Genomic DNA, 24,964 nt, shown 5'->3' with positions numbered 1-24,964 from the left:
CTGCATATTGACTATAAATGTGATTTTTGTGGAATGGAGGAGACCATATTGCATTTGTTTGATTTATTTCAGGCATTCTGACATTGATAAAGATATACTATATTTAATTAAACTGCTAATAATATTAGGTACATTTCATATTCACAAATGCAAATGGTCTAATTCAAAACCTAACTTTTTCCACTTTATAAATGAATTTAAACAATATGGCACTACTTTAACTAAAATGAAAAACAAAAAGGCAATTAAAACTTGAATATGATTTGTTTGTTTAGGATTCCTGGCAATGTAAATAGTTTGTATGTATGCTTGTTTGCATGTAACTATTCCTCTTTTGTTTGTTGACATGTTAATAAATAAATAAACACTAGATAGAGACAGAGTACTTTTATTGACCGGTCCAATAACAATAGAGCACCAATTAACTTGTCATGGGACAGAAATTAACGGACAAATATGAATGGGAAAATACGATTTGTTCAGTCTAGATGTATTTTTGTCCTATATATCCTGTTTTAATAGCGCCATGCTAAGTACTAGCACTTTTTTTTACAGTATTTTCCTACTTATTTCACTGAGCCAATATTTTCCTCTGTCAACACTTTACACAGGATGGCAGCACACTGCCCTTCCCCCCAAAATCCCCACCCACCCAAAGATCGGTATAATGACGAGATGCTCATGTCTCCGTCCTAACAATGGGAGTCGTTGCCTCAAAGGCGGGAAGGCAGGCAACAAGTTTAGAAACGCATTGGACTCAATTTTGGCGAGAGTGAAACCTCTCGATTAGTCTATTCCTCTCTGACCCACCCTTGATATTTTCCTAAATTTAACAGGGGTTCAAATAGGTGCTGTTAGCTTTAGTGATGGGGTGGCGGTGGTGATGATGCTGCGCGCTATTCGGTTTTTTAAAGTAATTCCAGAACAATACTGAATCATATTAGTGAGGATCATAATGTTGCGGGTTGTGGTAGAATCTGCTAAAGGTCTGCCTAAAAATAAACTTGGAAGTACACCGGATCCCGTAGCATCTATTATTTTTAAAGGTAAGGAAGTGCTCTTACTTTTTATGTCCCAGAGATTATATTTCTGTATTTTGATCCACAAATCTGATGGTCTGCTTTATTGGACTACTCCCATCACCTTACACATAGAAATGTCATAACGTTTTCTTTTGTTGCGTTCATTGAGAAAGAACAAAGGTTGTGAGATGAAGAATGATGATTGTGTAACCTATTGATTGGTTAAATCAGGATGTGGTCCTTTGAAGTAGGCAATAACTTTTCATTGGACCTCAACTGATGAATGTATCAATTCAATATTACCTGAGTTTTCTATTGACTGCATTGGCATTCTTTTACTCTGTACAAGTTGCTAAGAATGGGATACTTTCTTAGCAACTGTAAAATGTGACTGAAATAAGTGGGGTGAAAAACAAATGTTACTTTCAGATGAGAAGAAGAAAACCAAATCGATTGACAGTGAAGTAAACCCAGTTTGGAATGAAGTAAGTACTTTCTGTTCAAACAGAGTATTTGTCCTTGAGAAAGTTGTATTGCCAAAGCAAGACTAGATATGCTCAAAATAGGTACAACACTGATAGTGTACTATTGTAGGCTTCTGTATAATATTGTCATTGCCTGCTCTCTAAAAGGCTTAATAATTTGATTTGTGTGTATCTCAAACACCTTGGCAGTGCCCCTGATTTGATCATTAATACATGTCATGTTTGATTACAGGTCTTTCAGTTTGATTTGAAGGGCTGTGCGCTTGATTCCTCATCTTACATTGATGTGATTGTGAAAGACTATGAAACTATTGGGAAAGATAAGTAAGTGGCCCACACATACACCTCAACGTTCCTTTTTGCAACTAAAACAATAGTTTCTATTGGACAAATTCAGGTAGGTCCCTCACCGTTCCATTTGCCTCCATTTAAGAAATGTTTTGCAACAGGTGTAATGAATACACCCCTGCAGTAATAGGGGAGGGTTAGGAGAGAGAGAAACCCAGTTTGCTCCACCTCATTAAAACAGAGCAGAGCCGTCCTCTAAATGAAGTTGCAAAGAGCTGCCTAGTCTGCAATGTGATTACAGGAGGTGGTAGGACTACTACAAGATCTCTTAATCGGTTAAATTTTAATGAAGGTAATACTGTAAATTAGACCAACCTCCTGCAAATTAACCCCCAAAAAGGAAAGGGTCAACTGCAGTCTTGAAACGGTTCGACCAGAGCTACATAATGACATAAACAGATCAGGGCTTGTAGCATGGCATACGATTCAATTCCCAAATATCTACTGAGAGTACTACAATGCATTCTAGGGATAATGTTCATGGAAAAGTAAGTTAGCATAGCCACTGTTTCAGGAGACCTCATTGTTGGCTCAACATGTAGCGCCCACACCCTACTTGCCATGCTCAGACGTCCTTGCAGTGAGTGGGAGAGGTGATCCATCTTAGGCAACAATGAATGAATCCCTGTTTGTTCTGTTGGGATGAGCTGGATGGCACTTGCTGATAGGGAAAGATTGTATTCATGTAGGATGAAAAAGTTGGGAGGGTCCGGGCCTCTAAGTATAGACCAAAGTTAAAATGTTGTGGTGTCTGTCTAGTATTTTCCATTCACAGAGAAAAAGACATATGGTAACAATCTGGAGATGTAACCACAAAGATTTTCCGCGGTTTGCCAATTAAAATCATGAAAGCTTTGTGTGTTATGAAGACAACACATACTTTACAGAATGTTAATGTTTTAGTGAGATTAATTCAGTAAAATGATCATGTCTGTGAATCCTGTGTATGTAATGTAGATTAGCAACAGTATTCTGCAGCTCAGCACATTTGAAATCGGATGTCTGATGCTCCAGTTTTGTCAGTTATATGCATGCATCAGTGCAGGCCATGTGATGTGAGTAAAGCTTTCCATTGAGTTAGCCTAATCTGACACACACACTGACGATGTGGGAGAGTATAGGGACTCCTCTCTCACATAGTTTTCCAGGGTCTGTTAGGATACTTGGTAACCCTAGCAACTTGGGAGAGAAATGTTAAGCTTGTGATTCTGGACTTATTAGATTTGGGCAGGAATTCCTCAAATGACCCCTCCCCCCCAGAAAACATCCACAGGTTTATTATCCTGCATTCCAGAAGAGTATCAACCTCCAGAGAATTCAAGTTTCAGCCTCCCAGATGTAGAAGAGATCAGTCTGAACACTGCATAGGAAATGTACTATTCCCCATAAGCAGAGTGACCAGTAAAGATAAATTGCAAAGTGTAAAAAGATCAATGACATTATTAACAATAGCCACCAGGATGTTTAATCGTATCCTGTCTGTAAAGACATCAATCATGATTGGAGGGTACAAGTTCAAGTCCTTGAAAGGGTTGTAACAATTTGTTCATACATACAGTAGGTGATGTGGTGCAGCAAGTCATTTCATAGTATTTTATCATGGTGTCATCACTTAACACACGAGTGCCCACTCATTCCCACAGACCACAGCGAAAGCTAGCAAGCAATGTACTGTCGGAGACAATGGCGTGAACTGAGGTTTTGTTTGAAACTGCTAGTGAGTCGGGTGAAGATAATAGCACAGAGATTGAAAAATGAGTGGGTTACAGTGGCGAAGAAGAACTCAAATCAAGAGAAGGAAAGTTGTGGTGGAAACTAGGAAACCCCTAGATTAGTTTTTAGTCGGCGTGAGGGTGTTGGATCTATGCTACCTGGGCAATCCGTTTAACATCACGATGGAAAATCTGGAACGTGTTGGAGGAAAGTGTCACGGGAAGTTGTCTTATTTCGATTTTTTTTTGTGTTTGTATCTGTGGAGAAGAAGAAGAAGAAGCATGTTTTTAAGCCTCAAAGATATAGGCGTGGAATGTCAAGGGGGTTATTTCTGGGGTGGCGCAAGAAGTGAAGGTCGACGACATAACTGAAGACCTCGATGGAGTGGTTGATGCACATCGACTGGCCTGTATATGGTGGATGGAGAAAATGAATGGACTTTATCCATACTACGGTTCTTTGATGAAGAGTCTCTCCCATCTTATATACGGTTAGGATTCATGAGATACCCTGCAAGAGCTTTTGTGCACAAGCCCCTTAAGTGTCATGGTTGCAAAACATTTGGTCGTGTATCACGTGTGTGCGGAAGGGAAGAGTATCGTATGGCAGATGAAGTGAAATGCTGCAATTGTGGAGGCGAACATGCGCCCGAAATCCTGGAGTGCCCTGTTAGGGTGAAGGAGACCACGGTGGCAAGAGCAAGGTGTGTTCAGCGTGTCTCCTATCTGGAGGAGGTGAGAAGAGTGGAAGGAACGAGTGGCGGGGAAGAAAACAATAGTAGTAGAGGCACCACGACCAGTTAAGGGTTCTCATCAAGCGAGGGATCGTGAAATGTTACATGTTGTTAGGTTCTTATTTTTCAGAGTAAATAACCCACGCACACTAGAGAAGCTTTAACCAAGTTGAATTATTCCCAAAGGTTCTGTACAGCTGTGATCAAACAACAAAACATTTCTCACGTCACAGTTTATATACATCCTACTTAAGACACTCCCTCTCTCCAATCCTTAGTTTATGCCCAAGAGAAAGAAGGTAACCAGATACTAACCCTGATTACTCCCTTAAGGGGAACTGACCTCACCCCTCACCTTCTGACTTCAACCCCTCCTTCACCTAATCCACAGATGTCCATCTGTCTTCCTTATCTCACCACATCGCTCTCCTCCTTTCCCTCAAACACATTCCAAAGCCTTCTGGCTAGTTACAGACTCTTTCTAATCAAGTCTTTGTCTCTATCATTTATTATCTCAATATTCAAAGTTTAGCCGATTCCAACAATGTTTAAAAGGTGGACTTTGTATAATTTATTGCGATGGTCATAAACTGTACATCGCAAGTGGAAAAATTCAGAGAAAATTGAAATCCTTGTGAATGCAGCTGAACGTTTCTTGGGTCTTTTTCACAGCCGAGGCCTTGCGAGAAATTCCTGTCTGTGAATGTTTCGCCCCTCACAGGCCCCTCAGCCTGTGTAGGGATGTATTTTGGAATGGACTGTGATTGAATAAGTGGGATGGGTTTTGTTTGTTGATGTGTCTATTTGGTATGATGTCATTTCCCCCCCCCCCCTTTGCCGCAATGTATTTTTATTTTCTTGTTGACTACCTCGTCCAGCTGGTGGTGGTAATGCACCATCAATATTGGATGTCGAATGCCATCATCGAAGAAGATGACGGTGCTCTACTGATAAGGATATTGCTGCAGTATTTTCATTTCTTACAGGCACCTGATATTTATTATCAAAAGTAATTTCAACCCTCACCTTTGTATAGTATGAAAGCTGTATTTGTTTTTACAGCTAGCCGAATCTGACCTTTGCCCTTGTTTTGTAGGTTTCTAGGCTCTGCAAAAATCTCACTGAAAGACCTTGCAACTGGTCAAGTCAAATCCTCTCCATTTCAAGATGTGACTCTTGTCAATGAAAAGGGGCAGGCTATTGGGGTATGTTTTTCACTGAGGGGATTCGATTAAACTGGCCCTGGGTACACCGGTCTATGGCCGGTCATGTGACCGGGCATAGCTGGTGAGGGAGGCGCACCCTGCTCAAATCGAACAGCAATCTGCGCCGCTCGGTTATGTTGTCAACAAGGCAGCATGATCCATCGTTCAGAAACATACAACATCTCTGTTTCATGAAATGATTTGCTTTATTTAGTTTCAATTGGGAAGGCAGATAAATCGTTTAAAAAAAAAATCAAAAGCAATCACTTTTGCGTGTGAACACAGAATCCTACTCATTACTCTACGTGCTTAACCTATGTCACTTTTGTTTTGAGCAGACTTCACCAGTGGCCAGAACAGGGCAGCCAGCTTATGCTCCGGAGGCACCCCGGTTCCAAAACAAACGCAATCACTTTCCACCCAGTGCAAACTACGCCTACCCAAGCGATGGGCCAGATTAATGCAATCCCCTCACTAGTTAATACTCACCAGCTACCAAGGATATGGGGAAAACAATCATGCAATCAGCTCAAATTGAAACACCTGTTTTCCCTGCAATCCTTTCAATCCCTATTATACAATTTTTAATTCAACGGTTATTATCTTAACCACATGAGCATAAAAATCTGGTGCAATTTTCCAATCTGAATTTTGATACCAGCATGTTTTAACGGGATGATTGATTGATTGATTCCACCAATTATTCCCCTCCCAGGCCACAGTAAGCCTTTTGATTCGCTATGACCCTCCAGCCAATGCCGCTCCAAAGTCAAATGACCCACAGGAAGGAGCTACAGCTGGTGATTCTGGTACGTCATGTGGTCTGTAGTGCCACGGTAGCATTTGTCTTTGGGATCATGGAGGACTTTTGTTTGCTCGGCTCTGTGGATGAATACTTTGATTGCAAAAAAGAGCTGTCTGGTATGTTTGTCTTAATCATCCAAATAAGAAAGAAACATCATGGAGCTATTAGTATTTTTGCTTTGTTTTCCTGTCAAGTGGCAGGATTATGAAAGGCCTATGAGTTTATTTGGATCCTTGTATTAGCTGTTACTTCAGCAAAAAATCTTTGTGCTGTTGAATATACTTTAATCTGACGGGTTGATGTGTATGTGTCTGCAGTGGAAGGTGGCGGTGAAGAGCGGGATGAGGACTTTATTGATGGAGGACAGAGTGGCTGTGCAGGGGGAGTCTCCTCCAATGGTCAGCCTGGGAACCCTAACCAAAGACTGGTCAGGAGTACCAGGAAACGGAACCGTCCCCTGGCCAATAAACCCCAGGACTTTCAGGTGAATTCTCCCACAGCGGTTCTAACATCTATCTAAACACAACTGTCATGCTGCGTAACATTTGTTTTCACTCCCTTTTTCTCATTCCTATCTCTTACCCTCAGATCCGTGTCAGGATCATAGAGGGGCGACAGCTCCCTGGGAATAACATCAAACCTGTTGTTAAGGTGAATGTTTGTGGACAGACTCACAGAACAAGGATAAGGAGGGGAAACAATCCCTTCTTTGATGAGGTAAAGGCAGCCATATTGATTAAACTTGAGTAAGTCCATGTGTGCTTATCAAATTGAGAAATGACTGCAGTACATTTGTCCTGAAGGTTTATGCGTCTTTGCTTTTCTCATTAAACGACGCCGATTCCTTTCTCTTTACAGATGTTCTTTTACAACGTCAACATGTTACCATTAGACTTATTCGATCAATCTATCAGCTTTCGGGTAAGTTGAACTCAATGTTGGTCATTTTGGCACTAACTGGTGAACATTCAGTTACTATGAGTTGTATAGCATTTTATTCTCGCTTGAATTAATTAACAATGCTCTCCTTCTGTAGGTGTACGACTCCTTCTCTCTGAGAGCTGACAGTCTCATGGGGGACTTCAAGGTACTCCTTCTTTCCCTTCCACCTCTTATTAAAACATTCAAGGACTAAGGACACCAAGGAGTCCCAACTTTACAATCCATTACTCGATTTTATGTATTTTATCAGTCTGAGGTATTTCCCATCTTTTGCTTCCCACAGGTTGCCATTGGCTTTATTTATGATGGACCAGGTAGGTTTATGGAGGTGACTCTCTGTATTTGCAGTCTCGATGTTTATTGGAAACATAAGTGCTCATTGTGCAAATGTGAATATATATTAAATTCATTGTTAGTTGTTGGTTGTCTAGCTAGCAAATTTGAGCAGTCAAAACACCTCTAAACAAGACATGGTATCAATAACAAGCTACAACTAGCTGATGAGCCCTCTATGATTCTCCACATGGCATAAGCTTGTCATTGTTGCTAGCTGTCTGAATGTTCAGAATCATAAGAACTCATCGATACGTGCATCATTTATGTGCTGTTGTCAGACAACCCGTCTATGGAGGTAAATGTTGTACCCGTCTGTCTCTCAGATCACTCCGTGATGAGGAAGTGGCTCCTTCTGAATGACCCTGATGACTACAGCTCGGGGGCCAGGGGATACCTCAAAGTCAGCATGTTCATAGTTGGGATGGGAGACGAACCACCGGTACAGTAATGCGTTCAGTAATACAACCTTTAGTTTGGGTTTACCTCCCACAGTTCCTCAGTGTTTCCCCTATATGCATTTAACATCGGCGCACCGCTACTGCTAAATCGTGGCTGGCGCTGCAATTTAATAAATAATTTATGGATGTACATGAAAATAACGTATGTCCCTACCATAGCAAAGTGTGACACCAGTGTGTGTTTGACTTCCGCAGGTAGAGAAGAGGGACGTTAACGATGACCAGGATGACATAGAGAGTAACCTGCTGATGCCAGCGGGGGTCACTCTGCGATGGGTCACCCTGTCTCTCAAAGTGTTCCGGGCCGAGGACATTCCCCAGAGTACACCACTCCTATATCTAATGTCGTAGCGATCACGTCCTGCTGCTGTTGTGGTTGATTTGTTATGCTTTAAGGTTCTTCAGTACTGACTTCTAAGTCATTGCTCTCTACGCTTAAGATGGGGTGTGCATCAGTGCTAGCTATTCATTTAGAAAAGTGTATCTCTCTAAACTATGTGAGATTCGGATTGATGTGGTATATACTTTCCTCTCAAAACAAACTTAACCAGTATGTTTTTGTGTTTTTTTTTTCATAGTGGATGATGCCTTTGCCCAGTCAGTGAAGGATATGTTTGGAGGGGATGGGAACAAGAAGAATCTAGTAGACCCTTTTGTAGAGGCCCGCTTCGCTGGCAAAAAGGTACTCCCATTCCTCTCTACACAACTCATCATGGGGAGGATTTGTTTGTTATGGAAATGGTTGTGCTGTGAAGTTGATATGTGAATGTTTGTTGTAGCTGTGCACCCAAGTCATTGAGAAGAATGCCAACCCAGAATGGAACCAAATGCTGAATCTTCAGGTTAAGGTAAAAAAACTAACACTTGTGCACTTGCTTTCTGCTTTGGTAAATTGTGATTCAAAACAATGATTTCACAATCTTTCTGCAGTTCCCTTCCATGTGTGAACAAATCAAACTGACCATATTTGATTGGTAAGTCAACAGTATCTTCTCTACTGAACACTAATGTATCCATTTTTAAAGCACTTAATTTGCGCTCTTGTCAGTTTTGTTCCGACCTATCGCACTGTTTCAGAACCATATTCAGATGCATACTTTAAGGTCCCGAGTTTCTGCACAAATAGGGCCAGGAAGTAGTGTATAGTCAGCCCTCTTAGAGTGCCTCCCTTGTGCTCTCTCTCTGCTCCCTGCCTGTATGCTGTGTAATGGTGTCTCCAGAGTGTGGTCAGTCAGTTGTTATTTGGCCTGGGAGGAACTTGGCCGTACTATAGTATGAGTCAGTCAACCGCCACTCCCTGTTCCAGGCTGGGATTCTGTTGGCAGGGGAAACACCACTGTAGCCTTAGTCTGTTGCTAGTGGGAATGGTGGAAAATCAAGACAAGTGAAAGGTTAGGAAAACCGTGTCTTCTAACCGTGTGTCCTCTAAATGTGATGACAGTGAAGTTGACGGTGGATAATGTCATGTTGTGATATTGCACTTATTATGCAGGGATCGCTTGACTCGGAATGACTCAATTGGCACCACCTACTTGAATCTGGGCAAGATAGCGTCCTCTGGTGGTGAAATTGAAGGTATGGTTCGATTGTGGTCTATTCCACTACGCCCCACTATTTCTCTTTCACCATCTAAAGCTCAAGTATATGATTTATATGCCATTGTAGTTGTCTAATTTACATTATGTTCTTTCACTTTGGTTGTTAAATGAACAGGTCTACTCTATTCATCTCTATATTCTATTGTAATTGTCCAATGTACAGAACGTGCTTTTCTTTTTTTTCTCTCTCTTTGTCTAGACGAACATGCGGGATATGGGTTCTCTCAATCACGTGAGGGATCCAATAGATGTGATGAATTATTAAAGTACTATACAGTGCAAAATTCTTATTTGGCCCAGTACCACAAACACGTCATGTCAAGGATACTGCAGTTTGCAGTACTGTATACATCACATTAGTCAATTCCTCAGATTATAGCCCAGCATGATGTTTCAAAGAATTTTAGAATGGATTGAATTTGACCCCAGACAATGATTACTGCACTGCAGTTACTGTGTGACTGCTAAGAGTTGTGCCCGGTCAATTAATTTCTGTAGCCCTTTGAGTACGATAGTGTGATCACTACACTCGAATATCATGCTATCATTTCCAAGTTGTCCTTCCTTGGTACTCAAAAGGTTACAGCAAACAATTTTACTTCCCGTCTAACCCTTCATATTCAGTTATGGAATTTTGTGACTTTAATATCATTTGCATGCTTTGTTTGTGCTGTCAGTTGCCTGTGCTCCTTTTGTTTGCCAAAGATGGAGAGAAAGCTCCTTTGCTGCATGTGTTGCATTTCTAAGTTGCTGTGTGACGCTGAGATTCTTTGTGTAACCTAACACTCTAAAGAGGGGGGGAAAAACAGAGCAGATGCCCTAGATTTGCTACTGCTGTGTTAACTGTTCTCCATCCAAGAAATCAGCTTCTGACATGCAGAACTAACTCCACAGCTTTGTGCAGCTCATTATTTAGACACATTAGTAAAAAATAATAAAAAATGCTATTTCCTCCACAGGGAAGACTGGGGAGTCTGAGGTGGGTTTTCTGCCAGCCTTTGGGCCTTGCTATGTCAACCTGTATGGGAGTCCCAGAGAGTTTACTGGGCTTCCTGACCCTTATGAAGAGCTGAACTATGGCAAGGTAGGTCCTGCAAGGGAATTGAATACATCTCTAAGCTTTGAGATGTTGACCGATTTCTACATTATGGACTGTATAAACTAATGTTGACACTGAAATGATCTATACTTTTTTCTTTTTTGACAGGGTGAAGGGGTGGCCTATCGAGGACGAATCCTGGTTGAGCTCTCGACTAAACTGGAAAGTAAACCTGACAAGACTGTGGATGCGATCCCTAGTGATGACATCTTGGTGGCCCAGGTACTGTAACCTGTCCTCCCCTTGGTTCTTAATCACTTTTTACCTTACCCTTTTCTCCTATAGGTATGTCCTGTTTTGGTGGTTATGGCCAAAGAAAAACTAAATACATGCTACATCTTTGAATAATAAAGTTAATTGAAATGTAAGTCAAATAATATTTTTTTAAATCTAAACCAAACACTTTTTTAAATTTTCTGATCAGAAATACCAGCGTAGGAGGAAGTACTGTCTGTGTGCCGTGTTCCACAGTGCCAGCATGCTCCAGGAGCCTGGCGAACCAATCCAGTTTGAGGTCAGCATCGGCAACTATGGCAACAAACTGGACACCACCTGTAAACCACTGTCCTCCACTACCCAGTACAGCTGTGCTGTGTTTGATGGTAAAGGACCAAGCCACCTTAGAAATGAAACTCATCTGGTAACTGGTACCTCTACAAGAGTATGTGAATTGGACTAATTTTGATTATTTTAAACAGGTAACCACTACTATTACCTGCCCTGGGCTGACACAAAGCCAGTGGTTGTCATCACATCATTCTGGGAGGACATCAGTCACCGTTTGGATGCAGTCAACATCATTCTGTACATATCTGAACGCCTGGTAAGATGATGTGTTAATTATTGTTTTTTGCCATGGCAGATTTTATTCATAGTATGAAAATGTATGCACACTACTGTAAGTCACTCTGGATAGGAGCGTCTGCTAAATGACTAAAATGTAAATGGTGTTCTATTATTCATAGAATGTAACATTTGAGTCTATTGCTCCTTTCAGCAATCTAACATCACTGCAATGAAGACGGCCATCTTGGCTAAAGCTTCTGACAACTGTCTGGCAGAGATCTGGCTGAGGCTGGTGAATCAGCTGATTGACGATCTTGACCGGTAAATGCTTCCTTGTTTTTAATGGGTTTAGCTGGTAAACATTGGGATAATCTGTTGGGTTTTCAAAGAATAACTCCTTGCTGATCTAGCTCAAACACGGTGACGATGACTATTAACCCAGTATTTGTATCTAACCCAATCCCCATCATACCAGTTTCAAAGTTCCAGACCTGGAGGGCCAATCCAACCTCACTGCCCTGGACATCCAGATCAAGAAGCTGCGGGACAACGCCCTGCAGACCATCATGGAGGGGGCCGACCGTATGAGAGACGAGCCCGCCGACATCAAGGACACCCTGGTGGACATCGAGGGCTGGCTAGACAAACTGAAGCAGCTTGCTGATGAGGTAGGTCAGAGGTCAAGCTGTTAGTCTGGGCATGATATACTTTTGGTAAAATGCTATCAATAATCAGTGATTTTATAATGGCTGAAAATTGGGGCTATAGGCTCTTCACATTTTAAGTACAGTACCAGCCAAATGTTTGGACACCTACTCATTCAAAGGTTTTTCTTTATTTGTTCTATTTTCTACATTGTAGAATAGTAGTGAAGGCAAACTATGGAATCATGTAGTAACCAAAAAAGTGTTAGCTTGATTTGTTTATATTTTATATTCTACAAAGTAGGTGTAATCTGTGAAATGAGTTACTTGGTTACTATATGATGTTTTATTTCATAGTTTTGTTGTCTATAATTTAGAAACTTGTAAAATGTAAGGAAAAACCCTTTGAATCAGTAGGTGTCCAAATGTTTGACTTTTACTGCATGTTTCCAAATAAAATTACCCTTGAAGGTAGTGGTAGGGCTGTATTAACTGGGGATGTAATTGACATTGTATGTTTACATGTGTCCCCCTCCAGCCCCAGAACAGCATGCCTGACGTGATCATCTGGATGCTGAGGGGGGAGACGAGAGTGGCGTACAGCCGTATCCCAGCCCATCAGCTCCTCTACTCCACCTACAGCGAACAGGCCTGTGGACAGTTCTGCGGCAGGACCAGGACTATCCTCATGCAGTACCCTATGGATAAAAACAAGGGGCTCAAGGTTCCAGTCCAGATCAGAGTCAACGTGTGGCTTGGCCTGTCTGCACACGAGAAGAAGTTCAACACTTTCTCTGAGGGGACGTTCAGTGTGTTTGCTGAATTGGTATGGTTCTATGAAAATGACTCCCTTTTTTTGAGTGTGTAACTTAATAGAAATGGAGAGTGTTGTATAATGTTTGTTCCCCCCCCCCCCCCCTTTGGCAGTATGAGAATCAGGCCTACATGCTGGGAAAGTGGGGAACTACGGGTCTGGGTTTACGCCACAAGTACTCTGATGTGACTGGCAAACTGAAGCTGAAACAGGAGTACTTCATGCCCCCGCGAGGCTGGGAGTGGGAGGGGGAATGGTTCATCGACCCAGAGAAGGGGTAAGACGCATGTTTATGTTTTATACAGTGGTAGAATATTTGTAAATCTGTGCTCCTTTATCACGATCAAATGAAATCAGTCATGTTCAGCTGACGGGGCATACCGTTTTGAAACAGAAAATAGATATTTTTCATATTGGATAAGTCTAGGTAGGCCCTCCCTGTTTCTTGTTCTTTTCTTCCCTTTGGTGCCTAATGAACATGACCCAGCTGCCAGTTCTTTGGTTGTTTTCATTTTTGTCATTCCATCAACCACCCATTAGTGAGGAGTATTGTTGTACCAGGTCTTTTTGAGCAGGTTTTAAGTCTGTGTAATAATGTCTTTGTGTGTCTGTACAAGTCTGTTGACAGAGGCAGATGCGGGACACACTGAATTCATAGATGAAGTCTTCCAGAACGAGACTCGCTTCCCTGGCGGAGAGTGGAAGCCTGCTGCTGAGCCCTACGCTGACGTGGTTAGGGAACACACAACAACACAAACAAAAACGCACACCGGTGTTCAGGTAACTGAGGTGTTGTTCGTTGTGTTTGCAGAATGGGGAGAAGACTCAGAACCCAGGGGAGATGGAGTGTCCTGCAGGCTGGAACTGGGAGGCTGAGTGGGCTGTGGATGACAACAGGGCTGTGGATGAGAAAGGTCTGCTTTCACACACTGTTTGACCTTGCAGTGGAGGACTTGACATTGGAATTTGTAATGTCTACTACTGTAGAAATGACCTGTAGAAATTCATACACAATGCTTGAAAATACTAAGGTTTTATTTGAATGCAGGTTGGGAGTATGGAATCACCATCCCTCCAGATGAAAAGCCCAAGTCATGGGTGCCAGCAGAGAAGATGTACCACGTCCACAGAAGGAGGAGAGTGGTCAGGCCCAGGAAGAGATCCGCTGCTGGTACAACCGCTGAGGTCCGTGCGCACTGTGCCAATAGGAAACTCTAATTAAATGTTGTGGGTGTCTAATATATTCCCCTGCCTTTTCAGAAGCGAGACCAAGGAGACCCGGAGGGCTGGGAGTTCTCCTCTCTGATTGGCTGGAAGTTCCACAGGAAGGTGCGTTCCACCGACACAATCCGACGCCGACGCTGGAGGAGGAAAATGGCCCCCGCCGACCGCCTAGGGCCATCTGCCATTTTCAAACTGGAGGGGGCACTGGTGAGCAACTCTGGTCCTCGTGGCCTGCAGCTTCTGTTGGTTTTCTCTTCTCCCTGGCATGACGACACTTGTCCAGCAGTTGTCCATCCCTGTTGAGTGATTAATTCTGAGGGATTCTTGATTTGTCTTTGCAGGGGGTTGATACAGATGAGAAGAGAAAAGATGAGAAGGTTGATGCATCCAAGCCCTTTGGTGCCAATACTCCAACTGTTTCCTGTTCATTTGACAGTGAGTGCTTTAGTTATATATAGTTGGCATGAATCTCTGTCTGATACTGGCCTTAACCGTGGGTGGGTTTTTTCTTTCTTCTTCTTCTTGCAGGGTCGCACGTCTACCACCTCCGCATCTACATTTACCAGGCCAGGAACCTTGTTGCCATGGACAAAGACAGCTTCTCGGGTCTGCACATCTCCCTGTCAAAAATCCTCTTGATTTGGTGGCAGTTGACACGTGAGATATTATGAAAATAACACACAATGTGTTCGATCTCCTCCTAGATCCATATGCCCATGTGTCTTTCCTGCACATGAGTCAAACCACCGAGACCATGAAGGCTACTCTGAACCCCACGTGGGACCAGACTCTGATCTTCCATAACATGGAGATCTACGGGGACCCCCAGAACATGGCCAACTATCCCCCCGATGTGGTGCTGGAGTTCTATGACAATGACCAAGTGGTGAGTGTGATCAAAGTCCCGTCAGTTACTCAGGTTATCAACACAGTCCCCTAATTGACTGATTTTCATCCTGGCTGTAGTTGGTTAACGTGTTACACTCTGCCCCAGGGGAAACATGAGCTGCTGGGTCGGAGCACGTGTGTCCCCCTGGTGAAACTGAACCCAGGCATGGACCAGACCCCTCAACTGCTGTGGTCCCCCATCACACACAAGGGCAGGCGGGCTGGGGAGGTGCTTGTGGCTGCTGAGCTCATCCTGACGGATAAGGTGTAGTACCAGAGTAGGATGTGGAGCAGTATTGGTTAGTGGGGTAGGCTTATAGGAAGAGGGTTATGTGTATTGTGTGTACTCTTGTCTCCAGGGGATTGGGATGGACCTCCCTCTGGTTCCTCCCAAGAGGGCAGAGAATCTGTACATGGTGCCTCAGGGGATACGGCCTGTGGTGCAACTCATGGCCATTGAGGTAAAACTACAATACTTCAGTCATAACATTACCACAGAATTGGCAAGTTTACCTGCAGTTTCCCACTATATATGCTGTGTGTGTGTTCCAGATTCTGGCCTGGGGCTTGCGCAACATGAAGACCTACCAGTTGGCCACGGTGTCCTCCCCTAGCCTGGTGGTGGAGTGTGGAGGAGAGGTGGTTCAGTCTGCTGTCATCAAGAACATGAAGAAGAGCCCCAACTTTCCTGGATCTGTCCTCTTCCTCAAAGTGGTAAGAGCTGCTTGCTTTGGATCTCAGGCACTTGTGTTTTTCTTTTTTTGGGGGGTAAAATGTTGCCAGTGTAGGCATCCTCTCATTCCTCACTCAGGGGATCGAATGCAAAGTTGTCTCGTCTTTATCCTCAGCTCCTTCCCAAAGAGGAGATGTACACCCCTCCCATCGTGCTGAAGGTGATCGACCACAGGCCATTTGGCAGGAAGCCAGTGGTTGGACAGTGTACCATAGACACTCTGGAGGAGTTTCGCTGCGACCCTTACATCATCCAGAAGTCATCCATGTCATCCAAAGGTAACTGTTGTCTATCATACACTTACTACATGTGCATTCTACCACCTTATGTTGACATTGAAATGGTTTTCCAACATATGAGATGTACATAAAAAATTGTCTCGACTTTTTTAGTGGCTCTGATGGCCGCTTCTCCTCGGGACATCAGAATTGACATGGAAGACGGGAGGCCTCTGCTTGAAACTCAGGTATACTCTGGCATTTGAAGGGGAAATCCCTCATTCACCATATTTTGTTGGACATTACACTCAGAGCTTGTAAGAGCTTGTAAGATTTATTCTATCTAATAAGTGTCCGAATTTCACGTCGATGCTTTGACTTGCAGTTTGTGTAGAGTATATCAGCAGCAGTCAACAAAATGGCTGCCACCTACTTCATCTTGTATGTATGGTCATCTATAGTTTAACTCTATAGACTGGACAATGACACTGCAGGGTTGAGGTTGCCTTTCTCAAATCTCAACGGTGATCCATGTTTATATAGAGAGATGAAATGACTGCTGCGGAAAGAGTATGAGCAGAGTCAAAATGTGATTCATCCAAAGAAGTAAACAAAATTAAATAACCTGTTTAAACGCCAACTTTATTTTTATCTAATAAAACAGGACATCTGTGTCCCGTATTTAGAACTGAGCAACAAAAAAAAGAAACCCTTATTGAAACTATTCTTTTGATTTTGCATTCTCACATCTTGCCTACTCATTCCTATAATCCAATGGATATTGCTGATCAGGTGATCATATTTAAATTGTTTTATAATTGTATGCATTTACAATTATTTAAAATGAGAGAACTGCAAATTATACCACTTCTATTGTAATCAATGATCAACCTTCTAGACAATCATAGCTCGTGCATTCAAACAATGTCCAATCGTGCCATTGGATCACATTTGGTGATCAATGAATCAAATAAATAAGCTGTTTTTTTCCCTTCATGCTACAGCCGATCTTATAGAATCTACCAGATTGATCATGCATGTGACACATTCACATGATTTGAACATTAATGTGACACTGATTCACTAGCTGGCATACGAATGACTCTGATATTGACTTGACACCTTGTTTACTTATCTTTCCTTTCATCCCATTCTCCTTCCTTAAAGCTTGCAGAGAAGGTAAGATATTGGAACTTCTACGCACAGCTCTCTATCACACTGATGTACAGACTTGAATTTGATATTAACTTCGCTTTTTCACATTAGGAGAAGGAGACAGTTGATTGGTGGAGTAAATTCTACGCTTCCATTGGAGATCAGGAGAAGTGCCATCCTTACCTTCAGAAAGGATATGACACTTTGAAGGTGAAGCCTTGACATCTCACACAGAATACATCTGAAGTAGCTGCACTGATTAATTGGAATAGTCCCCCCTCCCCCAGACTCAAATATAATTTTATATCCTCTGTTTTCAGGTGTATGATAACGAACTGGAAGAGATTCCTGAGTTCAAACAACTCACTGATTTCTGCAGGACCTTCAAACTGAAAAGAGGCAAGAATGAAGATGGGGATGACGATCCATCTGTCGTTGGAGAATTCAAGGTGGAACAGCAGTTGCTCACCGTTGTCACAAAATACCTACACTTACATGTCTCATGCATAACATGCCACATTGGCTCAGTTATATAAATGGATGGAATGCTTCAGTCATAAATCAGGCTATTGCTGCATTCTAGTGGCGGAGTTGATGCATTGCTACCTGTCAGTGATGGCCGACTTTGTTTTTTCAGGGCTCTTTTAAGGTGTACCCTCTATCAGATGACCCGGGTGTTGCTCTTCCTCCTCGCCAGTTCCGTGAGCTGCCTAAAAGCGGGCCTCAGGAGTGCCTGGTCAGGATATATGTGGTCAGAGGCATCGACCTGCAACCCAAGGATAACAACGGCCAGGCGAGTCCTGATGTGACCTTGGAGTTATAAGATTACATCTGTAAAAATGTGATTCTGAGATGATTGGCTTTAAAGTTCTAAACTCATATTAGTTTGACATTGAATGGTGTGAGCAATATTAATCTCTTATTTTTAACTTTACAACATGAATTGGGGTATTTTGACGTATTCCACATTTTGTTGCAGCCTGAATTCAAAATGGATTTAAAAAAGTATAATTCTCACCCATCTTCACACACTACCCCCTAAGTGAAAACATGTTTTTAGAAATGTGTGCGAATGTATTAAATTAAATGCAGAAATATCATTTGCATAAGTATTCATACCCCTGAGTAAATGCATGTTAGTACGCTTTGGCAGCGACTACAGCTGTGAGTCTTTTCTAGGTAAGTCTCTAAGATGTGCCCACCTGGATTGTGCAACATTTGCCCATTTTTATTTTCACAATTCTTCAAGCTCTGTCAAATTGGTTGTTGACCATAGCTAGATAGCCATTTTCAAGTTCTGCCTTAGATTTTCAAGAAGATTTAAGTCAACTGTAACTAGGCCACTCGGGAACATGCAATGTTCTCTTGCTAAGCAACGTGTGTTTTAGGTTATTGTCCTGCTGTAAGTTGTATGTGCCTGGTGGAAAGCAGACTGAACCAGGTTTTCCTCTAGGATTTTGCATGTGCTTAGTGCTATTCAAATAAACAAAACTCTGTAGTCCTTGCTGATGACCAGCATACCCATTACATGATGCAGCCACCACCATGCTTAACAATATGAAGTGGTACTCATTGTGTTGTATTTGACAAAGTTAATTTCTTTGCCACTTTTTGAAAACCGAATGCATTTTTCTTATTTTTACAGGCATTCTTTTCACTCGTTTTGATTAGTATTGTGGAGTAACTACAATGTTCTTGATCCATCCTCAGTTTTCTCCTATCACAGCCATGGTTTAGTCACCATTGGCCTTATTATGAAATCCCTGAGTGGTTTCTTGCCTCTTCGGCAACTGAGTTAGGAAGGATGCCTGTATCTTTGAAGTGACTGGGTGTATTGATACACCATCCAAAATGTAATTCATAACTTCACCATGCTCAATGGGATATTAAGTGTCTTTAAAAAAAAGTTTTACCCATCTACCAATAGGTGCCCTTTGCGAGGCATTGGAAAACCTTCCTGGTCTTTGGTTAAATCTGTGTTTGAAATTCACTGCTCGACTGAGGGAACTTAAAATGTATCTGTATGTTAGGTTACAGAAATGAGGTAGTCATTCAAAATCATGTTCAACACTTCTTGCACAGTGAGTCCCTGCAACTTGTTAAGTAAGCAAATATTTACTCCTGAACTTATTTAGGCTTGCCATAAAGGTGTTCACTTACTGACCAGACATTGTAGCTTTTAATTTTTTTTATTCATTTGCAAAAATTTGTCAAGACCATAATACCACTTTGATGTTATGGGGTTGTGTGTGTGTAGGCCAGAGACAATTCAGGCAGAAACGCAACAAAAATGTGGAAAAAGTTGAGGTGTGAATACTTTCTGAAGGCACTATAGGTAGTGAACCTTGTTATGTCTAACTGTTTATCCCAAAATGAAGAGAACCTTAGAATCCAAAGCTCTTGCGTTGTCCATTGCTGTGTTGCTGCACTCTTCAATTTTACGCATACTACATTGAATTGCTTCAATGTTGCAACATGTTTTCTCAATTTGACTTTCCTTTACAGTGTGATCCTTATATAAAGATTGCCCTGGGGAAAAAGTCAATTGAGGACCGAGATAACTACTTACCAAATACCACCAACCCTGTGTTTGGAAGGTAAAAATCGCACATTTTAATTTAGATATTTACTTACCCTCGAGATCTTATGGCTAACATTGTACATATACTAAACCTTTTTTTTTTTTTTGCAGAATGTTTGAGATGACATGTTTCTTGCCTGAAGACAAAGACCTGAAGATCTCTGTGTATGACTATGATCTGCTGAGTCGTGATGAGAAAGTGGGCGAGACGGTGATTGACCTGGAGAACCGTTTCTTGTCGCGCTTCGGCTCCTACTGTGGCCTACCTCAGACATACTGCATGTGAGGATACTTTTTCCTACTGTAAATCGTAATGTGAGAGTTCACTACAAAATGCCCCTTCTGTTGTATAGCTACAGAGTCTTTTATTTGACTAGGCAGGTCAATTAAGAATTTGCTGTGTTGCTCTCCTGAAACAGCTCTGGAATCAACCAATGGCGCGACCAGCTGAAGCCCTCTCAGATCCTTCAGAACCTGGCCCGCCTCAAAGGTGTCCCTCCACCCATGACAGAAGACAATGGCAACACACTGTCATTCAATGGGGAACAGTACACCCTGGCTCAATTTGGTAATTCATGACCAGTTTAAAAAAAACAAAAATTGTCGTTTTCTTAACGTTCATTTTAGATTGTTTTGTGTGACCTGAGTAGAGCCTTTATGTGACTTGAGGTAACCCACTTTTACCATATACATTTAGAGGCTAACAACGAGATCCACCAGCACTTGGGCCCTGCCAACGAACGTCTCCCTCTGCATGTGCTCAGAACTCAAGGATTAGTGCCGGAGCATGTGGAGACCAGGACACTGTTCAGCAGCTTCCAGCCCCAACTCTCTCAGGTCACTGTCCATGTTGTCTTCCTCTTTAATATGTCTACCACTGCTTCCATGTATATGAGATTAACTGTATTTTTACTCACTGTATAGGGCCGTCTTCAAATGTGGGTGGATGTTTACCCCAAAAGCATGGGCCTTCCCGGACCACCCTTTGACATTGCACCACGCAAGGCCAAAAAGTACAAATTGTTTCTCAATTTGGTATTAAAAAGTAATCTTGTCTATAAAAGTCTTAATAAATTCCATGTCTCCATTTAGGTATTTCCTTCGAGCTGTTGTTTGGAACACCACTGATGTCATTCTGGATGAAACCAGCATCACTGGGGAGCACATGAACGATATCTACGTCAAAGGGTATTAATCAATCAAATGTAGATTAACATTGAAATGCTTACCAAAAATGTAGCGCTGTAGTCAATGAACAGCATTCTCACACAGGTTTTCCTTTTGTCTACCTGGGAGAGGGCAGTGTTGAGTGCATTAGAGATTGCGACATCTGTTGGGGCAGTGTGAAAATTGTTGTGGATCCAGAGTTTCTGGAATGATGGTGTTGTGAGCCATGACCAGCCATTCAAAGCATTTAATGGCTACAGATGAGTGCTACAGGGCGGCAGTCATTTATTTACCATGGTGATCTGCTTGAAATCTGTAGGCATTACAGACTGGGTCAGGGAGATGTTGAAAATGCCAGTCAAGACACTTGCCAGCTGGTCAGTGCATGCTCAGAGTATGCATCCTGGTAATCCTTCTGTCCCTGCAGCCTTGTAAATGTTAAGCTGTTTAAAGGTCTTACTCATATTGGCTATGAAGACTGATCAGTTGTCCGGAACAGCAAGCATAGAAGGCATTTAGCTTGTCTGGTAGGCATGTGTCACTGGGCAGCTTGCGGCTGGATTTCCCTTTGTAATCTGTGATATTCCGCAAGCCCTACCACATCCGACCAGCGTCAGCTGGAGTAGTAGGATTCGATCGTAGTCCTGTATTGATGCTTTGCCTGTGATGGCTCGTCGAAGGTTGTAGCGGGATTTCTTATAACAGGCCGGATTAGTGTCCCACCCCTTGAAAGCGGCAGCTCCAGCCTTTAGCTTAGTGTGGCTGTTGCCTGTAACCCATGGCTTCTGGTTGGGATATGTACAGTCAGTGTAGTGACGATATCGTCGCTGCACTTATTAATGAAGCCAGTGACTGTGGTAAACTTGTCAATGTTATCAGATGAATTCCGGAAAACATATTCCAGTCTGTGCTAGCGAAACAACAGTGCTGTAGTTTAGCATCTGCTTCATCAGACCACTTCCGTATTGAGCTCGTCACTGGTACTTCCTGTTTTTGCTTGTAAGCAGGTATCTGGAGGATGGAGTTTAGTGTTGATCAATTATCTGTTGAAAATATATTAAGATCTAACTACTACAATGGCACATTACAACCTAAATAATTTAACCAGTCAGTTTGTCTTTTCAGTTGGATGCCAGGTATGGAGGAGGACAAGCAGAAGACTGACGTCCACTACAGGTCTCTGGACGGAGATGGCAACTTCAACTGGAGGTTCATCTTTGGCTTTGAATACCTGCCTGCTGAACAGCTATGTCTGGTCTCCAAGAAGGTGTGTTGAGGCTTGACAAAAATATTAAACGTAATAGTGTAGTAAAGATAAAATTGAGATGCATTTCACTGGCAACAATTTTGCCAGTTTTTTTAAAAATATATTTTTATTTATTATTTATTTATTTTGCTCATCTTAAACAGGAACACTTCTGGAGTCTAGACAAAACAGAGTTCAGGATACCCCCCAAGTTGATTGTTCAAATTTGGGATAATGACAAGTTCTCATTAGATGATTACCTGGGTGAGACACCTCTAGCACTATGAATTACCATACAATACTTTCTTTCAACCAAAAATGTTCATGTTGCTTCAGCTGATCAATTCTGCTATTAACACAGTTCTGTGCTGTTCTGCTCATTTTATAGGCACAGTAGAGCTGGATCTGTGTAACCTAACCCCTCCTGCCAAGACTCCAGAGAAGTGCAGTCTGGGTTTGATGGAGGTGATGTTGGATGCAGAGCCACACAAATCAGACCTGACCAACTCGCTGTTCGCTCAGCAGTCTGTCAGAGGCTGGTGGCCCTGTGTCATTGAACAGGATGGGAAGGAAGTCCTTGGTGTGAGTACAGCTTAGCGGTCATCAAAAACTAAGACTATAAATCAACCTGGTTTTAGGGGGTCTGCAGTAGATTACTAAATTGCGAATCAGAGGCATATATGAAACATTGTGTGGAATTAATCTGAATTAACATCTTGTGTAGGGGAAGGTCGAGATGACTCTTGAAATTGTGGCTGAGAATGAGGTGGATGGGAAGCCTGCTGGGAAGGGCAGGGATGAACCCAACATGAACCCAAAGCTTGACTTCCCTAAGTAAGGACTTCCACTGGTCTGTGTAGATTCACCATATTCATAGGCATATCAGAAATGTTTACCTCAAACTGTACATACCATATTAAACTCTGTTTCCTCTTTCAACAGCCGTCCAGACACGTCCTTCTTCTGGTTCACGAACCCCTGTAAGACCATGAAGTTTATTTTGTGTCGCAAATTCAAGTGCATGTTCATTGGACTGATCCTGCTGATCCTAGTGCTGCTCTTCATTGGAATCCTGTTATACTCTTTACCGGTAAGAACAATCAGGAGGAGGATAGAGGGTCAGATTGTGTTAAATAAAATTCCCATTAAGGAAATGACAAACCGATAGCCTACGTTTTTGATGTTATTGTTTGCCTAATTGCTATTTTTCTTTATTCTAGAACTATATTTCAATGAAAATTGTGAAGCCGTTTCAATGAGAACTCCAGAGGAGCAAGAGACCCAAAGTTTTCCAATGTATTTTCAACCAAAAATATAATGACTATTTTATGTATTCAAAACTGTGTAATATTTCAAATGTATAAAAAAAAACTTTGTCCACAGAATGCACAATTGGTATTGTTCAAACTAACTTCTGCCATATGTTCTCTTTTCAGAAGTTAGTCAGAATTCCTTAAACGTTACGCACTTTTTCACTTTCACTTTTTTCAATGTTCTATGCTTTGCAATTCATATATTGTTGTGATTTATGTATACACTGAATGTTCAAATCTGCTTTTGTATTGTTTGAAAATATGTTTACATACATGTTTGTTTTTAAAGGTCATAATAAATGATAATCAGTATGCAAATGGAATTGTTGGTCTTTGGTGTGTTTAAAAAAATATATATTAATATTCTTAGTTCAGGTGAAAACCCATGTCAATGGTAAGGACAGGCCTGCAGGTTAAGTGTAACCTTAACTCCAGCCAAGTTTAAAATACAACTGCTAAAATGTGGCTAGAGAGACCAATGTCAATTAAAAGGAAATGCATGTTTTGTAAAGTTTTTAGTAATATGATCTTGGTTTTCCATCAGTAAAATGTAATCCAAGGGTTAAAACGAAACTACAGCTGAATGGGGCAAAAATAATCTTCGACTACACCAAAACCATACAACAGAAGTCATGTATTTGGCCATACACTCTTTCAGTGGCAGAGGTCGCTGTGCTCTCGATCTACAGTATCTGTCTCAAACATGATTGGTGTGCCTTGACGCAATTTGTTCCCTTATTATTTTTGGGTGAACTGCAAGCAAGTTGGTCTTGTCTTACAGTATCACCTTTGCAGTTTAATTTAGTTTAGGCTAGTAATGATTTGATAAGAACTTGTGGAGACTCATAATAGAAATTACTCAACAACCATTTTTGAAGTCATGAGGCAGTACAAAGTGTACTGTGCGCACACTTAATTTTATTTATCAAATCAATACATAAAGCACATGAGGGAACACAAGCATACATAGATTACAAACAATAGACAATCGAGCTAGGGTCTGGGGGCGGGGCTAGGGGGTACAATATCACATTACAATTACACAAGGACCTTAAGGGACATGCATATACTTACAATTCTAACAGCTTTTTTGTTAGAGCATTTAACCGTCTTAAAATACAGTTCAATTTCTTTTTGTAGGGTACGAAAATGTGGTTTTCTGTTTGTAAATTTACATTTGTATATATGAAATTTGGCCAAAAGAATAATGAAATGAACTACATAATGATTCCACTTCTATTGTATGTAAAGAATCCAAACAGTACATCTCTCCACAATAGTGTAAAATCTTCATAAATGTGTTCAATTATAAACCTACTGATGTCTTGCCACAGTTTTCTTACATGCATACAATGCCAAAATGTACTGTGAGCACCTATATGCGATTATTCATGAACACAGACGTGAAGGTCAAACGCATAGAATATCACTGCAATAACATAATTTTAGGT

At 41.7% G+C, this 24,964-nt stretch overlaps 1 protein-coding gene across 4 annotated transcripts; it reads left to right on the top strand.

Annotated features, from left to right (window-relative positions):
* Positions 1-825: 825 nt before the first annotated feature.
* LOC109870240 (myoferlin) lies at positions 826-23,836 on the top strand. 4 transcript variants are annotated; one of them, XM_020460649.2, is made up of 53 exons: positions 826-1,046; positions 1,452-1,507; positions 1,740-1,831; positions 5,398-5,506; positions 6,222-6,315; positions 6,629-6,795; positions 6,900-7,028; positions 7,170-7,232; positions 7,348-7,398; positions 7,537-7,567; positions 7,913-8,028; positions 8,243-8,369; positions 8,626-8,729; positions 8,827-8,895; positions 8,978-9,021; positions 9,540-9,622; positions 9,845-9,877; positions 10,605-10,729; positions 10,853-10,966; positions 11,169-11,346; positions 11,443-11,567; positions 11,742-11,851; positions 12,006-12,198; positions 12,713-13,000; positions 13,102-13,265; positions 13,606-13,720; positions 13,800-13,902; positions 14,037-14,173; positions 14,249-14,419; positions 14,554-14,647; positions 14,741-14,818; positions 14,917-15,098; positions 15,207-15,365; positions 15,460-15,561; positions 15,653-15,814; positions 15,949-16,111; positions 16,226-16,299; positions 17,219-17,230; positions 17,318-17,416; positions 17,527-17,655; positions 17,844-17,999; positions 19,712-19,803; positions 19,899-20,069; positions 20,207-20,355; positions 20,485-20,624; positions 20,712-20,800; positions 20,880-20,975; positions 22,080-22,221; positions 22,365-22,464; positions 22,589-22,782; positions 22,925-23,034; positions 23,143-23,290; positions 23,421-23,836. In XM_020460649.2, exons 1-53 carry the CDS (start codon positions 956-958, stop codon positions 23,457-23,459), a joined length of 6,162 nt encoding a protein of 2,053 aa, XP_020316238.1. In that variant the 5' UTR covers positions 826-955; the 3' UTR covers positions 23,460-23,836. The 4 variants fall into 4 exon arrangements, with proteins under 4 accessions (XP_020316238.1, XP_020316239.1, XP_020316240.1 ...); XM_020460650.2 differs by lacking the exon at positions 9,845-9,877; XM_020460651.2 differs by lacking the exons at positions 826-1,046; positions 1,452-1,507; positions 1,740-1,831; positions 5,398-5,506 and having other exon boundaries at positions 6,311-6,427.
* Positions 23,837-24,964: the final 1,128 nt, after the last annotated feature.

Source organism: Oncorhynchus kisutch, linkage group LG25, assembly GCF_002021735.2.
Source record: "Oncorhynchus kisutch isolate 150728-3 linkage group LG25, Okis_V2, whole genome shotgun sequence".
NCBI lineage: Eukaryota > Metazoa > Chordata > Actinopteri > Salmoniformes > Salmonidae > Oncorhynchus > Oncorhynchus kisutch.
This window is presented reverse-complemented; position numbering and strand designations above follow the sequence as displayed.